This window comes from Bidens hawaiensis, unplaced genomic scaffold, assembly GCF_021521415.1.
Source record: "Bidens hawaiensis isolate Kalapana, Puna unplaced genomic scaffold, B.hawaiensis_p1.1 tig00035104_1, whole genome shotgun sequence".
Classification (NCBI taxonomy): Eukaryota; Viridiplantae; Streptophyta; class Magnoliopsida; order Asterales; family Asteraceae; genus Bidens; species Bidens hawaiensis.
Genome location: NW_027496111.1, coordinates 76,859 through 95,359, shown reverse-complemented (window position 1 = coordinate 95,359; position 18,501 = coordinate 76,859). Strand labels below are relative to the sequence as shown.

General features: G+C 35.8%; 2 protein-coding genes across 2 annotated transcripts; both read right to left on the bottom strand.

Annotated features, from left to right (window-relative positions):
* Positions 1-4,941: 4,941 nt before the first annotated feature.
* On the bottom strand, positions 4,942-9,455 carry LOC143587041 (uncharacterized). The gene is made up of 5 exons (XM_077068440.1): positions 9,252-9,455; positions 6,521-6,800; positions 6,331-6,429; positions 6,028-6,242; positions 4,942-5,144 (listed from the first exon to the last, which is right to left on the bottom strand). The coding sequence occupies exons 1-5, from the start codon at positions 9,437-9,439 to the stop codon at positions 5,069-5,071; spliced, it is 858 nt and encodes a 285-aa protein (XP_076924555.1). The 5' UTR covers positions 9,440-9,455; the 3' UTR covers positions 4,942-5,068.
* A 6,217-nt stretch (positions 9,456-15,672) lies between these two features.
* LOC143587047 (putative F-box/kelch-repeat protein At1g15680) lies at positions 15,673-17,237 on the bottom strand. The gene has a single exon (XM_077068443.1). It carries the CDS (start codon positions 17,235-17,237, stop codon positions 15,798-15,800), a length of 1,440 nt encoding a protein of 479 aa, XP_076924558.1. The 3' UTR covers positions 15,673-15,797.
* Between the last annotated feature and the right edge of the window lie 1,264 nt (positions 17,238-18,501).

The window sequence follows — 18,501 nt, the reverse complement described above, 5'->3', positions numbered from 1 at the left end:
ACTAGTTTTACCATATTTTATATATAATTTTTTTAATACATATATAAATCACAAGTTTACATATGTATAAAATTTATGTAATAACAAACTTACATATATGTAAAAAAAATTTAGATATGTGTAAAAACTAATTTCAAAATTGTAATCGTAAATATAGATATAAAAATTGATAAAATTACAATTAAATAATATTAACATACAAATTTTTATATAAAAAATGTTAGTTATTAAGAGTTTCTTCAAGTTCTTAAATAATTTAAGAGTTCTATAATGATACTGATTATATTGATTATATTCTGATATGTATATGTTATAACTTTGTTCTTGTCTTGTCTTAATTAGAACCGTTTTGGAGGTGATGATCAATTTTACAAAACATTTTTTGACACCATGAGAATGTTTAATAAAGGAGACAAGAGTGTCATTGAGGTCTATCAAGAGGTAATGTTCATGTTCTATACACTTTTGTATATATATAATTTTATCTTACATATATGTTATGCAGCTTGCTGAACTTTTTGACGATCATGTTGATCTTCTTGACGAGTTTACAAGGTTTTTGCCGGAAGGCTCTGCTGCTCTTCTGATGCATCAGTCGACTAGTACTTGAACAAATTTGGCTGCAGTGGTTCGGGCCTTTTCAGTTTGGGTGTTGAAATAATAACTTAAGATTTTATTTTTATGTTTGTTGTTGTGTGATAACATTTTCGGACGTTTCCAATTTGGGTGGTGAAATAAAAACTTAAGATTGTATTATGTTTTTTGATGTTTAATGTGTTCGGACCTTCACGAAGACTTAATGTGGATCAGAAACCTTTCTTGAGAGGTATAACAGCGATCACCCAACGCTCCAAGGAATGTGAAGAACAGAAGAGGCGCGGCTTCATAAATCAGGATCCCGGATTCAAAATTAAGTTGCGATAAAATTCCCTTTCCTGTTATAGCTTCTCAGAACAAAAATAATATATCTACTATATATATAATAACATACGACTAGAGACGCAAATCCTAACTGGTTAACTGAAACTGAAACTGGTATAGTACAAATTAGTTTGAAATCAATATTAACTATAGGTTAGATACCAGTTAGGGATTTTCACATAGGAACTGGTTACTAGGTGATAGTTTAATAAAGTTGGTGTTAATCAGTTTAATTTTAGTAGGTTAAAATTGAATGATGGATTTAATTGTATATGATTGAATAATGATTACAATGCATCCTTAATGTATATAATAGATATTATACTTGAGTACCATCTAATATGGTTATTTAATTTACTTCTAATATTTCCCCGCAAGTTGAGGGCGGGAAACGACCTGCAACTTGGGCCTCAAGTGTAGAAACCATTGTGACGATAGTGGTTTTGTAAAGACATCTATAATCTGATCATGTGTAGATGTGAATTGAACTTTTAACTTTCCTCGAGCAACTTTTTCTCTGACAAAGTGAAAATCCACTTCCACATGCATTGTTTGAGCATGAAAAACCGGATTGGCCAAGATATGTGGCACCTAAATTATCACAACCATGTTAGTTCTACAACCGTGTTTTGTACTCTGATTCGGTGGAAGATCGAGATACAATTTGTTGTTTGTGGGCAGTCCACGAAACGAGATTGGAACCCAAATAGACAATGAATCCACCCGTGGACCGGCGATTGTTTGAACAGCCAGCCCAATCCGCATCTGAGTGTGCTTTTAAATTGTTGATGGTATCCCTTTTCAACAAGGCGAGCTTTATAGCGAGCTATTTTGCCATTTTGATCTCGTTTTAACCTGTAGACCCACTTCCAGTCAATCACATTAGTATTTTTAACATAAGGAATAAGAGACCATGTCCCATTTTCAACAAGAGCATCAAACTCTTCACACATGGCACGGCGCCACTCCGGTGATTTGTTGGCGACGGTATACGAAATTGGTTCAAGAAGAGGGTTTAGGATCTGTTTGTGTGTGATTTGAAGACGGAGAGTAGCGTGTAGACTGTACTAGGGGTGTGTTTTTTAACCGTACCTGAATAAAAAACCCGAATCGAAGCGACCCGAGACCCAAATAACCCAAACCGAATTCACCCGAACCGATTAAACTCTTAACCCGAACCCGAGATAAAATATTCGGGTCGGTATTTGGGTTGAAATACCCAGATTTGGGTTAACCCGAATAACACGAAGTATAATACATCGATGCATGTATCCCTAATTTTATAGGGTAGTTTAGCGGTGAAGTAGCACAGTGACCTTATGTATTCTTGTTCGGTTGTTCTCAATACTCCAATTAATATTGGATCTATCACATCCCAATGTATTAATGACCATAAAACATGCGGAGAATGTATCTTCAATTCAAAAACTTAAATAGTATAATATTTAAACTAATATTGAGCATGTTTCTTCAATCTATACAGGTATTAATCCACATGCTACAACACTCCTTTATCTCATCTAATGCATTTTTGTATGATAAATTTCATGTTTTGCTAAATAATATATGCTATTGTTGAATATGGCTATATATTATGGTTTTATAACGGCTTGGAATATGGTTTTTTAATTTATGATATTGCAAACTATATATATATATATATAGACTAACATATACGGTGAATAAGTATATACGCCGTATAACATATACGACGCATATACATGTATCTAGAATAATGATCAATGCACAATAAAAAATATCGATGTCCGTCAGATGAAAGTGAAGGAGCGGTGCGGTGCGCACATATGATGTATATATGTGTGAACCCTCGGGTGGGCAAAAGTGAAATTGCACTAATTTTGACGTTATTTTACTAATCTCGTGAAAATAACGTTAAAAGTGACGGACGGGTTAATCAGGCATCATGTAGTGGCGTTGATAGCTGAAAGATAAGGGTACATGCACCGATCAGCTGGTGTCCCGATGATTGAGTGCTATGTGCCTTATGTCCAAGGCTTGATGCAAAACTACTATCAAGCCGGGGGTCTCACCGGAAGCAGCTTCTCTATCCCTATGGGGTAGAGGTAAGGCTGCCTACATCTTACCCTCCTCAGACCCTACCATAGCTTTGCTATTGGTGGGATATACTGAGTACGATGATGATGATGATGATGATGATGATGATGATATATAGTTTGCAATTTTCTTTTTTGTAATTTTTCATTCTGACTGAAATAAAATTTCTTTCTTGTCATCGTTCTTCAACGATTAGAGATTCTGTGTCAAGGAACCATGGGGCACCGGTTTGAGAGTCGTTTTCTGAAAATTGAGTGTAATTTGTCTGAGGTGACGAACGTGCGTCATAGAGGAACCGTGTTGGTTAAGACACAGAGATGGAATATGCTTGAATCCACACCGATTACAATGATCGTATACGGTGTTTTGGGTGGATGCCCATCCAAACTGTTGTGACCTGTTGTGGGTTCCCCGAGTATCATCCCTGTTTCGGTTAGAATACCCGCAGTATCATGCCTATTTCCACGATAGTTACCTAAGGGTCGGTTTTGGGTGCAAAAGGCTTGTGATTGCGGAGTTTGAGAGGCAATAGGATTATCAAAAATTGGTTTGACCTTTTGACCAATAGCTCGGTTACAGTTAGTAACCAATATTCTAAAAGACCGGTTAACCGGTATCTACACCTCTATATACATCATAAACACTTGTATGTAGTAGTTGTCACGTTATAGTGCCGGAGAGAAATATATGAGAACGCACAATTGTATAGCGATTAAAATAATAAATTCAAGTGTTTGTGTAATTATGACATTTTTATTTATAACTTGTTATTTATTGAACGCTTTTTTCTATATATGTAGGAAAGTTGGCCACTTTTATCTAAAATAAATCGTAAATAATAAAGACGCGATGCGACTCATAATCATTTTGAGAAAAAATGTAGTACAGCATCGTAAACAAAACAAAATATAAGAAATGTATATAGAAAAAACTTAATATGATCCAAACCATGGGTCTTCAACAAGTTGTGTCTAGTGGTGCAAACGAGCCGAGCTGTTTGCGAGCTACTTGAGATCGGCTCGTTAAAAAGCTCGATCGAGCCGAGCTTAATCAAACCTGAGCCCGAGCTCGAGCTAAAAGTAAGCTCATTTAATAAACGAGTCTGAACTTATCAAGCTCGAGCCGGCTCATGAGCCTAAATGAGCTTGTCATTTATATACTTTTTTTAAATATAATTTAATAATTATTAATTAATATATATAATGTTATGAAAAAATAACTAAATAATATATACTATTTTGTACATAACTAGAAAAAACATATATAAATAATTGTAATTATATAAAAAACAATTGATAAAAAGTAAACAAGCAGCCCGAGCTTAGCTCGAGCTTCAAATCTATTAACGAGCCGAGCTCGAGTTCAAGCTCTGTGTAAGCTAATCAAGCTGAGCTCGAGCCTAATTGAGCTCGGGCTCAGCTCGGCTCGTTTACACCCCCAGTTGTGTCTTCACGTGCATCCTTGACTGCAAAAAAGAACAAACTAAACAAACCAAATATTGACAATTATGGTTGGGGATTGGTATACAACATACGTCCCTTAGAACAAATTCCGAGTCTCCCTAAAAAAACCTTGTCTGTCTACCGAGATATAGCAGCCGAAGCAAAATGCGTTTATGGCAACAGAAAAGAACAAGAAATGGTGGAACAAGTTAAAAGAGGACCCTCCAAATCATTGTCATGGCCGCCGTACAGACTGTTAACTAAAGGAAATCGAGTGTAAATCCATGATATGATTATACGAGTAGGAATGTCCTTGGCGACGGAAATAAAAGTTCAAGACTGTCGCTACTTAAACTGAATTTGAATTATATCGGACAATTAATCGTAGTTTAATTCGCCATAAATTGAAACCAGCAGCAGCTATTTCCTATACAGGTAGCTTATAAAACTAATTTTCATTAGTCTAATAACTTTATACCTATTTATATAAATAAACTGGTTAACCAATTATTAAAACTTTCACAAACAGTAGAATAATACAAAACTTATGAGTGATGTGAATAAAACAACTATAAAAGGTTATACTATTTACATCTTACTCAACTTACCAGATGACAATATAAGTTTTATCACAACAAACCAACTGCACAACTTAGATGCAACCTGTTCTCTAACCCTCTTAAGTGATGGCCCAATAGCATACACCTGTATACCAAAAATAACTGCTTGTTTAATTTCATACACATTTAGATATAGCAATGTTGACCTGTTTAGTTATGAATGAATTGATGTCAAACCGCTGAAACAAAAAACTAGCTTTTTAAGAAAAGAGTCAAAACAGGTCAAAAGTCACCAAAGTGAATAATTAGTGTGTAAAACCTTCTATAGACAAACCATGCTTTCAACTGAACCAATATTATAATAATAATAACAATAATAATAATAATAATCGGGAAAAACCAATCCTACTGAAAACAAAGTTATGGTTCGTCGGCTTCGATGAGTTATTGTGCACGACCGGTGTCCTCTTTTCAGGAATGCAACAAACCAACAACTTTGTTTTCAGTAGGATCGGTTTTTCCATTCATAAGGGGGTTGCGGCGCAGCCTCTCTATTGTAATTAAATCCTTTATTTTCAATTAGAATTGGTTTTGTAATAATGGTCGACACTGTTGTTACTGATGTAAGTATTTTATTCTATCATATTACATTACTTTATTATAGATATGCAGTGGATTTAAAACGTTTTGGATTTGCAGCATGGTATTCTGCAAATAGAATTTTACGCTTATGAGCAAATCAACTATTGAAACTTTAATATTTAGTGTATCCGTTATTAATTGAAACTGCTGGTCGTTAGAATTGATTTAATTTTGAAGACCCTTTTGAGATATTTATTTTAGTATATCACACATAACAGCTAGTAAATTCCTTCAAATGACGGAACATATACTAAAGAAAGGGGAGTATGAAAAATCATATTTGATTATTGTAATTAATTAAGTATATATGATAATGCAGCAGTTTTAATTAATATTAAGTAAACAAATAAACTAAATATGTGTATAAACTTTGATACAACACTAACCAGAAAAGCAGCTTTGCTAGGTAATCTCGTGAAGTCCCGATGGTGTCACAGCAGTCATCACTATCATTTAGGAAGTTTTCTTGAGTTCCGATGTCTGAATCATCTGTTGATTCAAAGGTAGTCTCTTCCTTGAAGAATCTTCTAGATGTACACTGTACAAGTTCACTTATAACTTCACCAACCTCTAAAGATGATGGTCTAGATAGTTCATTCACCTGTTCCAACACGATAGACGAGTTGGTCTTCACTACTTTGAAAAATGATTAATAAACTGTGATGACAGTAAGGTAATTAGGTCATTACCATGTCGGCATCCAATGACCGCAAGTAGTTCAAAAGATCATTGTCACTTTCTCTTGTATCTTCAATTTGTATATTTTCCTGTTTCCTAGCATGCAGTTCCTAAAAACAAATAATCAAATATGAAATATGAAGTTGAGAAAAATAAGATGTAACTGCCGATGATGCGCAGTTACACACATTAATGCCTCACCTTCTTGACAGTAGATAGTTCCGATTCCAACTGTTGGATGTATTTCATAGCTTCAGGAGTCAAATCACTCAAACAACTTTGAAGATGTAATCTCTCTGATTCAGACTCATCGGTACAACATTCTATCGTGGCATTATCACATGAACAATCACTTTTATCAACCTTCTCCTCTGAAACCTCATCATTTTCGCCAGAATTCAATCCTTTTGAACCATTGGAAGAACAAACTTCAAAGTTTCTCATCAACATAATCCTATACTCAGCATTCCACAAAGTGTACCTAAAACATCACATACCACTCAAATTTTTAATCTATATGCACATAGATACATTGAATGGATAATAGATTATACTAATTAACATAAAATTGCATTACTCTACATAAAATTGTACTAGTTAACAGTGCATTGCACTAATTAACATAAAATTACACTATTTTAACATAAAATTGCACTATTTGACATGAAACTGTACTAATTAACATAAAATTGTACTAGTTAACATACAAATATGGTGGTGGGCCCAGAGTGGTGCCCAGTTTGCAGGGAATTTGTGAAAACAGTAAAACATGTCTTTGTTTCGTGCGGGCTTGCTCAAGCTATGTGGCTGGATATTTCTACTTGGTGCAAGATCCCTTCGGTTTATGCGTTTAACGCTTTCCAAAGAAGAAAACTAAGGGGTTTTATGCCATTTGTCTGGCTATGTTTTGTTGTTTACGGAAAGCAAGGAATGACTTGGTTTTCAATGGCAAACCGATCTTGGTGTCTAGTATTGCGAGTGAAATTAAGTCTCTCGGGTTCGTGGGTGAAAAGTCGATGGAAATTGTATAATTTGTCTTGGGAGGATTGGAGAGGCTTTTAAGTTTTAGGGTGGGGGTGGTGTTGGTTAAAGTAATTAGGCGAACTATGTCCTTGCCAATGTTTATTTATAATACATATTTAGTTGTCCGTTCAAATAAAAAAAACATAACATTGTATTAATTAACATAAAATTGCACTAATTAACAAAAATTTTAGTAATTAACAAAAAAATTCCACTAACTAACATAAATCTGAACTAATTAACATGAAACTGTACTGATAATTACCATAAAATTGCACCAACATAAAATCTAGCGGTGAGCAATAAACCGACCCAAAAACCAAATTAACAGACAATCGGTTATCGGTTATTTTTTGGGCCCTCGATTAACCGAAACTAACTGAACCATTCATATTTTCATATAATTCTGACTTTTATACCTCCATTTCATCTATTTCATGTTTTATACCTCCAGTTCATGTATTTATACCTCAACTTCATGTATATATACCCCCATTTACTGTATTACTAAGCAAAAAAATTTAACTCAAATTTGGTTTTGAACATTAACCGAAATTAACCTAACCGAGCGAAAAACTGACATACTAACTGAATATAAACTGATCGGAATTAACCGAAAACCAATCGGTTAATAAAATTGATTAAACGATGACTTCGGTTATGGTTTCAGTTTGGCCAATAACCGAACTGTGCATACCTTTAATAATATTGCACTAACATAAAACTGTAATACTAATCAACAAAAAACTGCACTAATAAACATAAATTAGCACTAATTAACACAAAATTCTGTACTACTAAATTACTAATTAACAATTTAAAATAGAATTGCACTAACTATTAACTAACAAAACTGTACTACTAATTAACATAAAATTGTCTAAATTAACATAAAACTGTACTGCTGATTAACAAAACATTGCACTAATTAACATAAAGTTGAGCTAAATAACATAACAATAACACTAATTAACATAAAATTGCATTAATTAAACTAAGCATGTGTACTAATTAACATAAAACTGTAAAAATTGCCATAAAATTGCACTAATTAACAGAAAACTACACAAATTAACATAAAATTGCACTAATTAACATAAAGCGGCACTAACTAACCTAAAACTGATCTAATTAACACAAAATTGCACTACTAATTAACAAAAAAAATAACACTAATTAACATATAGTTGAGTTAAATAACATAAAAATAACACTAATTAACACAAAATCGTGTACTGCTTAATCTCAATTTATCCTGTGATAAACGAAGACGGCAATTAACATAAAATCATACTAATTAACAGAAAATTGCACAAATTAACATAAAACTGCACTACTAATTAACATAAAACTGTACTACCAATTAACATAAAATTGCACTAATTAACATAAAACTGTACTACTAATTAACATAAAATTGCACTAATTAACAAAAAACTGCACTGCTAATTAACATAAAATTGCACTAATTAGCATAAAACTGTACTGCTAATTAACATAAAACTGCACTAATAAACATAAATTAGCACTAATTAACATAAAACTGTACTACTAATTAACATAAAATTGCATTAATTCACACAAAATTCTGTACTAAGTAGCACTAATTAACCTAAAACTGATCTACCTAACATTAAATTGAGCTAATTAACAAAAAAAATAACACTAATTAACATAAAAATAACACTAATTAATACAAAATCATATACTAATTAACGAACAAAACCACAGGTAATCTCAATTTACCCTGTGATAAACGATAACAGCAATTAACATAAAATTGAGCTAACTAACATAAAATTGTACTACTAATTAACATAATATTAGCACTAAATCCACTAATTAACATAAAGTTGAGCTAAATAACACTAATTAACACAAAATCGTGTACTAATTAATCTCAATTTACCCTGTGATAAACGACGACGACAGCAACCGCTCAAGCGGCCGTTTGGAAACCCTAACCATAACCGTAAACTGATCCGACGGAAGCAATCCAAGCATCGTGGATATCGTCTGCTTCATCGAGTCCTTCGCGGCATCCGAAACGCCTTTCGAGATCACCGAGCTATCCAACGGCTCGATCCTCTTCAGCATATTCGCGATAACAGAGAACTCACGGACGGATGCGTTTCGAGTGGATACGAAGTCATCGGAGACTCCGCCGCTGTCGTTGAAGCCAGAGATGAGGCAGTTGGCGATGGCGAGGTGACGTGGACGTGGACGCCCGTGGTGGCGGATGAGGAGGCTGGTGGTTGGTGGTGGTGGTGGTTGGTGGTGGTGTGAGAGTTTGAGGAAGAAGGTTCTGGAGGAAGGTGTCGATGATAAGGAAGCCATTAATGGCCTTGGTGAAGCGCTTAGACGATGATAAGTTGGTTGTAATTTGGTGTCCACAAGTGTTTGTTTGTTTGCTTGTGAGATGTGAATATGAATATGAATGGTAAGGTAATGACAACCATGATTTCGAACCCGCCCTTCGTGACGAGACCGTTAACTTAAACTATAAAGTCGTTGTAAGTTGACGCAAAGTCAGTATGTATTAAATTACGATATCGAAACTAAATAAAAGAAACAAACCCGTCAATGCTAAAATATAGCAAATTATATCATATAGTAGAACAAAAAAACTGGTGCGTTACAGCTGCGAACCAACATAAATCAGTTAGTATCAGTGGTACCAACAAAAATTCGTAAGCATAAATTAGTAAACCAAAAAAGGTATTTTAAAAACGAGGTATCAAAAGTTAAAACGCGGATATAAAACCATGTGACGATGAGATATTTTTCAATAATGAAAAAAATTTTGGTCATTGTAAAGACAGACTATAAAAAATATAAAAGCAAAGTTTAAGAAAATTATTTAACCAGCAAACAAAACATGTAAAACCGACACTCGTCCAAATTTAGTGTTTAAAAATATAGTTTGTTAAATATTTTAATTAGTTTAAAAAAATAAAATAAAGGATATAATAACCATCATTTATTCATTTTTATTTATGAAATTATGGATAGTGATCTATGGTTATAATTAATAAAATATTAAAATATTGAATAGTAAAATGAATAGTAATTTTGTGAGAAAATTTGAATCTCCTTTATATATATATATATATATATATATATATATATATATATATATAAGCTAGTAAACGTTTCCACGCGCTACAGCGGAAGCGTTGATACATGTAGACTTTGCCCGTCATGATAGAGAAGTTAATAAATTATAAAGTTAATAAAGGTTGTTCTGGCAAACATCTCATACATTGCACCACGAGCGACTGTTAATACATGTAAACCCGAGCATCACGATAAGAACGTTAATAAAACATAAAGTTAATAAAGTTTGTTTGTGAGTTACGACAACTCTATTTTGAATAAAGCTTACATCAAAGTGTAGGTAAAAATACATATGAAAAATAAATCGAATATTACTATCTAGAGATATTATAATAGACTAATAAAAATCATATTAGAAGATAATCATGTAAATTATTAAATGCATAGATTATGGTTTTAACATAGCACCACACAATGAATTGATTGCAAATACCCAAATAACAAACTTGACACATGTCTATATCTAAATTTTAAGTAAAAAATTAATTATAAACATAGAATAATAGAATAATAAAAATAATGAAATCATATTAGAAGATAATCTTGTAAGTCATTAAATGCATAGATTATGGTTCAATACAGCATCACACAGTGAATTAATTGCAAATACCCAAATAACTAACTTGGCACACAGGCTTAAATCTAAATTTTAAATAAAAAAAATTAATTATAAACATAAATAATAATAAAATAAGAAAATCATATAGAAGATAATCTTGTCATTAAATGCATGGACTATGGTTCAACATAGCATCACACAATGAATTAATTGCAAATACCTTAATAACTAACTTGGCGCACGTATTTAAATCTAAATTTTAAGTAAAAAATTAATTAAAAAAATAATAAAATCATATTAAAAGATAATCTTGTAAATCATTAAATGCATGGACCATGGTTCAACATAACACCACATAATGAATTGATTGTAAATACTCAAATAACTAGCTTCGCACGCATGCTTAAATCTAAATGGTTGATCTCATAAATAGTAATTTTTGTGAGATAACTACTATTTGGTTTTAATAGGGGTGCAAGCGAGCCGAGTTGAACTCAAACTTGAGCTCTTCTCGTTTCGAGCTTTATTTTCAAAGTGAGCATATTTTAAAGCTCGAGCTCGGCTCGTTTACTTATATTAATTAATCTTTATATATTTCTTATTATTTTTATATATTTATTTCAATTTTAATATAATGCATAAAATAATATATATTATATAGTTATTTTTAGTTTTTTTTTATAAAATTATGTATATTAATTAATAGTTGTTAAATATATATAGTAAAAATTTATATAAATGACAGGCTCGTTTAGGCTCGCGAGCCGGCTTGAGCTCGATAAGTGAAGCTCGGGATCGGGCTCGTTTATTAAACAAGCTTATTTTTAGGCACAAGCTCGGGCTCGATTAAGCTCGACTCGATCAAGCTTTTCACGAGCCGATCTCGAGTAGCTCGTAAGCAGCTCAGCTCGTTTGCACCCCTAGATATTATCTCCTTGTCGATTCACCAAGGTTTAGAGTTAGATCTGATCTCCATAAGTTATTATGCGATTTAGCTTGTAAAACCAAAACACCGTCAGCTCATTAGGAGAATGGGGTGATGGGAGGTCTTATTGTAACCACCTTCCTGCGTAAGAATCGGTTTTTGTTTTTAGAGTGAATAATTGAAAGAGTGTGAAGGAGATGCCACTTAAACTGTTGGTTCAAGTGAGGTATTTATAGTTAGAGAGAGGTAGAGAAGGATTGGTCGGACTATCATTATCATGATAACCTTCAATTCTCTTACGAGGTCCCTGATTGGTTGTGATAGCTGGCAGATATGAACAGCTTTCATCAGGAGGTATGGTGTTGGCACCTTGTGATTGGCTCGGCATGCAATCGCAATTCCCTTTTGTCCTGGTTGTCGCTTTTAAGGAATCTTGGACTGTGGTTGGCTCATGGACTAACCGTTGTATACTGTTTGTCTCCTTTGCGGGTGACACCCGTGGGCTTTTTTTAAGGTGGTAGGTCTAGACCCGCATGTACGATTCAAGACCATTTTATGGTTTACTTGAACTCATGAACAGGATGGGTCTAGGACCCTATCTCTTCAATTTCTCTTATTCAGGTGGTTCTCTTTATATAAAATTTTGTATCACAAACTCATTGGTGTCATGTGAATAAAATTCAATTATAAATTTACATAAAAAATTGGCTTGAAATAACAACATTCAACTACACTTCTAATAATTATGTAGTTAAAATAGTTTCAAATACATTAATATATTCGGTTTTAACGCGAGTAAATGAACTCCTCTTAAATCATTTTGGATTGTTTACTATCTCCTGATTATAACAAAAAGTAATTTTATACAAACATAATATTCATTTATGGCTCAAAAGATACATCTTATTTTTCTTTTAAAAGTTTTCTTTAAATTTATTTATTTCATCATTAGCAAATAGCAATCATTATAAATTTATAATAAACAACTCTTCATCACATGTTCCATGTTTACATCCAAACACGTTAAATTCATAGTTTACTTATGTTAATAAAATATATTATATATGCCTTTTGAGAGAAGGTGGCCATTAAAAATAAGTGGAGTCCAATTTGGTATGTTAATGTGCAATAAAATTTATAAATAGTTTGCTATAAGAAAGAAGAAAGATTGATTTTTTTTAAGATGGTATCATGTCAAACAAAGGGAGCCACTAGTTGTAGCCAATGAGAATCATAAGGACACCCGACGACCATCCGTTTGATAGATTGGACCAATGCCCCTTATTTATTTATTTATTTATTTTAGAACATCGAATTTTTCATCGTGTTTAGACCTATGCACTTTTTAAATTGAAGAGCTCCGTTGTCTTACTTTGGTTAGACTATGTTGTCTTAACCGAGCTCACGTTAGCTTCAAAGTTTGGCTTAGACGTTCCCACAGAAAATCATACCGTCGGCTGTCAATTGACTGTTGTTGTGCCGCCAAAACAGAACTCTCTAGCGTAACACACAGTGGGACGAAAACCCGAGTGAACTCGGGATTCGAACTGACAACCTCTCAAGTTCTAGCTCAAATCCTTCATTGTTATATCCACCAAAGTGACACAAAAGTTAATCGAATTTGGGTTCCCAATGAAAAACCCAAGTTTTCCTGCCACTAGGTTACAAATAATGGATTATTACTTGCTTATTTTATGATATCAATATTATTAAATTATTGAGAGGTAGAGGGTTCAAACCTCACTATCACTAATTTATATGGGAGATATGAGGGATGACCCTGGCTTGCCAGGGTTCAAGTCCTGATCTCACCGGTTTTACCGACTCCTCGCTATCGTGCCGTTTGACGGGCGTGAAGGTCGGGTTTTATAATAGGTGGACTGCTAGGTGCTCCGTCCGTCCGGACTAGTGGCCGGCTCGGGCTACCTTTAGCCATTGGGGGCCGCGTACGGAGTACCCGGTGTTACTTAGTTGGTCGTTCCAAAAAAAAATTAAACTATTAAGTATGATAGCATGGGGGGCAAGGGTTAATTAGTTTTCTATTTAAATATTTGTATCCTAAAAGAATTATTTTGATTTGTGTATGAAAAAATAATTCAAAGAGATTAAAGTCGTTAAATAATTTCATTACTTGACTTGGTACAAATATACAATCTAATGCGTTAGTTTTGGTTTGATTCAAGTTCTAGACAGATTAAACTAGCGTTCATAAGAATAAGTAAAATTTTGATGCGTTTAGCGTTCTTAAATAAGCACTTGCCGGTAATCTTGACCAAAAGCATTTCAAATGTTCTAGGCCGTTTCGACCCGGACCCGTTTAGACCCAACCCGAACCAAAACAACTCATTTTTTAATTGACCCGTTCCGACCCATGACCCGTTTTGACCCAACCCGACCCATTTTCCACCCCTAAAATGAGCCACAAACTAACCAAAACAATTGCTTGAATCAGTTTATTGTGTCATTTATTCACCCATAAGAAAGCAAACGTTTGAACAACTTCTTTCACCGAATTCCCTATTTGAATCAAAAGCTTACCCCAAATCTTGATCTTATCCCAAATTGTTATCGCAAATTAGCATGAAACTAGCAAGTGAACGGCTGATTCGTTGCGTGCGACTGCTCCATAGGTGGCGCAACATAAGGGTTGTACAATTATATTTCTCCTCGCCTACGCTTCGTTCGTTTGATCCAATTCCATCTCAGTCGCACTTGCAAAGTCGGATCTGAGCAGTTGCTCCACCATTGTACATTAAGTAGAAGAGATTAGGGAGTTACTATACTCAGCAGTGTCATTCATTCATGTAACCAGAACATGGCATAATACCCATTTTCTGATGGAGCATTTTAACAGCTCTTGAGAATTAATTCCCGACAAGTGCAAGTTAGTTGCCACTAGAGCGGAGGTGATGGTGATGATGGTGGTGGCGGTGGGTGGTGAAGATGGCACGAGGTGGAGGTGGTGGGTGTCCGGTAGAGGTGCACAAAATACCTGATTCCGCCCCGACCCAGAACCAGTTCCTACCCGTACCCGACCCGCAGGTACGACCTCGTATCGGGTTTCCCCCAGACCCGTACCAGGAACCAGACCCGCCGGAACCAGTTCCACTTTTACCGGTCAAAACCCGTACTTGAACCGCAGGTACGGCTTGGTATTGGGTTTCTCCTCAGATATGTACCTGAACCCGCCGGAGCCGGTTCCACCTTTACCCGGTCAAACCCCGAACCAACCCTACCCGAAACCCGAAAAAAACCCGGAAACCCGGATCAAATAACTATACCCGGAACCGGTTCCTACCCGACCCAGTTTTGACTTTTGTTGACCATACTCGGAACCGGTTCCTACCTTGTTTCGGTTCCTAAAAATGCCCGGTTTGTACACCTCTAGTGTCGGGTGATTGCAATGGTGGTGCCAGCACAACAAGGAGGTGTTAAGAGACAAAACAATGGTCACGACTGGTGCTAACCCATTCAGATCCTTTTTAAATGTTTTTAAATGATTACCCGTTTTGACCTGTTTACTAATTTCAAGTAAGCCAAATGAACCCATATACAACTTGAAGCAAACAAAGCAATATAATCTACTAATTCCACAGTGTTCACATATGAAACTTAACTCGATGATCGGGAAAAACACGCTAACAACGATTCGCTACAACTCGAGACAAAACATTACCAAGAAATCAAGAACGAGCGTTACACTTATAACAGAAAACAGCATAGTTGATACAAACAGGAACATGTTTACTAGGCTTATTAATAAAAAAAACATACCACTTTTTATGCAGTTTCACAACACCAACAAAGAACAATAGTAAAACAAACTCACCGGCTGAGAAGTGAGAACACGCAATCTAGAACCGGGTATGAATCCTAAACGGACGAAAGCGATGTACAGCTTTTGGCTTAACAACCTTCTTTGGAACGGGCGGAATAGGAACCGGTGTAGGCCACCTCGGGATCACAAACGGGATCACCACACGCCACGACAAGTCATTAACAACACCAATCGTTTTCGCCACAACATCAAGGCTTTTATTCTGAATACTGTACGACACGACACACGCAAGCTCCACACACCGCAGATAAACAACATCAAGATCAAGCGGGTGGAAACATAACGGGAGAAACGTAGCTTTCGCTAACCAACTATTCAACTCGGGATCAGACGACAAAAGATCACTACGAGTCACCTGAAACGAGAAACACCACTCGCCTTTCTCGTAATCCTTCATATCCCACATACGAAAACAGTAAAACGAATAGTAATCAACCGCCACCTCAAAAAACCGAAGCTTTCCACAACACGCGTCACATAACCGATAAAGCCCGTCATGTTTATACTCGCTCTCGACTTCTCTCCCCTCGGGAAACTGAATAAGCCGACAAGACTTCGGATCTTTATACGGATCAAACGCAACCATACCATGATCATACACAAACCAATGCAAACACCCGTTAAAACTAATCGGCCCACCCCCGCGCTTCATTAACCCAATTGAACTCCCACAAGGCAACCTATACCCAACCCATTTCCCCGTATCGGAACAAAACATCTGCAAACTAAGATAATTCGTCCGAAACTTAAGCAACTCCACCGTCACAACGCTAAACCCCGTAACCACATTATCCTCATTAACCCGAGTAACCAACCCCTCCCCGAAAAACAACAAATGATTAACCAATGACTTATCCCTACGCGTCGGCAACGTAACAAACTGCCTAGTAATCGGATCGCACACGTAATAAGTAAACGGGCCTAACAAACTACACAACACCAACCCATTACTCACACCCAATACCTTAAACTGATCCGACTGCTGCTGCTCCTCGAAACTCGACAGAAACAGCACGGGCACGTTCGGTCGATTCGGGGCGTTGTACACCTCGGGGCGAAACCGATCAAGGACGTCTTTGAACTTGGATACATAGACGTACTTGTACAGGATCCGGAACGGTGAAATTGACCCGATGGAGCGTGAAAAATAGAATCTTGGAAATTGGGGTTGTGAAATTAGGGTTTGCCAGTGCTTGCAAACACATTTGAATTTGAAAATTGACTTCAAGGGTAGTCTTGAAATGATTTCTAAGAGTAAAGAATCGGGTAAATTGAGGATGTCGTAATGGAATTGGTGGTCGATTAGTATGAGGGTGAATTGGGGGTTAGGGTTTTGGTGGGTTGAGAGTTTGAATTGGAGGTGTTTGCGCTTGCGGGAGTAGGTTATGAGGTGGTTTGGGAAGTGGGTTTCGGTTGGATTCATGGGTTGTTCATCGGGTTCTTGTTGTTCTTCCATGTGGGTTGCAGGTGAGATGGGGTTCAAGAAGGAAGTGCAGTTGGGGGGTGTGTGTGTACGTTTAGGTTTCTATATATGTTGTGTAGTGAAGTAGTGATAGACTGATGGTTGGTTTTGGAAAGGTTTAGGGGGTAAGTTGTAATTTAGGAAAAGTGTAAGGACCTTCCGAGTAAGAGAATTCTAGTGTGATGTCTATCAAAAGAGAGGTGCACAAATCGGTTTAAAACCCAAAACCGGTTTAGGCTCAAATTCATTTGGTTTAGTGAACAAAAGTCAAAACCGGTTTATGATTGTTTTAGTTCGGGTTGAAACCGGTTTCTTGACCAGGTTACGATATGTTTCGGTTCGGGTTTTGATCGTTTTGGTTTGGGTTTTGACTAGTTTTTGTCTAGTTTCGGTTCAGTTAACCGGTTTGGAACCAGTTTTGGTGGAGAAAATTACAAACCGGTTCCTAACTTATGGTTCCAATCGGTTCTAAGCCGGTTTCTACATGATTTGTTTGAAACCGGTTTGGTTTCGGGTTGGTTTGGTTAACCGGTTTATTTGTCCATCTCTATATCAAAGGGTTTGTAATTTGCGATACCAAATAGTACCATTCTTGGGCATCAAACACCATTACCTATGAAGAATTGGAGGCGCTAAAGTAGTGAATGCATGGACGAAGCTTCTTGAGGGCTAGGGATGGCCCCGACCACCCTTGTTTTTTATGCAGTAGTGTAAATTAACTCGTTTTTGTTTAGAAATTTATATACATAGTGTAAATTTATCCGTTTTAGGGCGAAAATTTGAGCCCCCACCCACCCCCACCCCCACCTCTCGTTTATGCAAATTTCCATACAATTTGAGTCAGGCCTCCACTGTTTTTATCCAAGCTTCGCCACGAAGTGAATGCCTCTTCATGTGGCACTGTATTAACCGTGAGAAAGGGCTTGAATGGTGAGACCAAATACAAATCCAACCCATCAAAATACCTACACGTTTTTTATTAAAGAAAAAAGATAATTGTTTTTTGTTAAACTATCGCACTCATTTGAAAGCTTACTTAGTTAATCTTGATTTGCATATGTGATCGTGAGGTGACGATACTTTTTGTTAACTAACCTTCATCTATTGCACTTGGTCTTAGATTCTTAGTCATAGGTAGAGGTGTGCATATTTAGGTCCGGCCCGAAAAAACCCAAACCCGGACCGACCCTACACTTCCTTGTATTATTTTCAGTCCCTATATTTGGAGATAAACGGTCTCGGGTCGGGTTCGGATCGG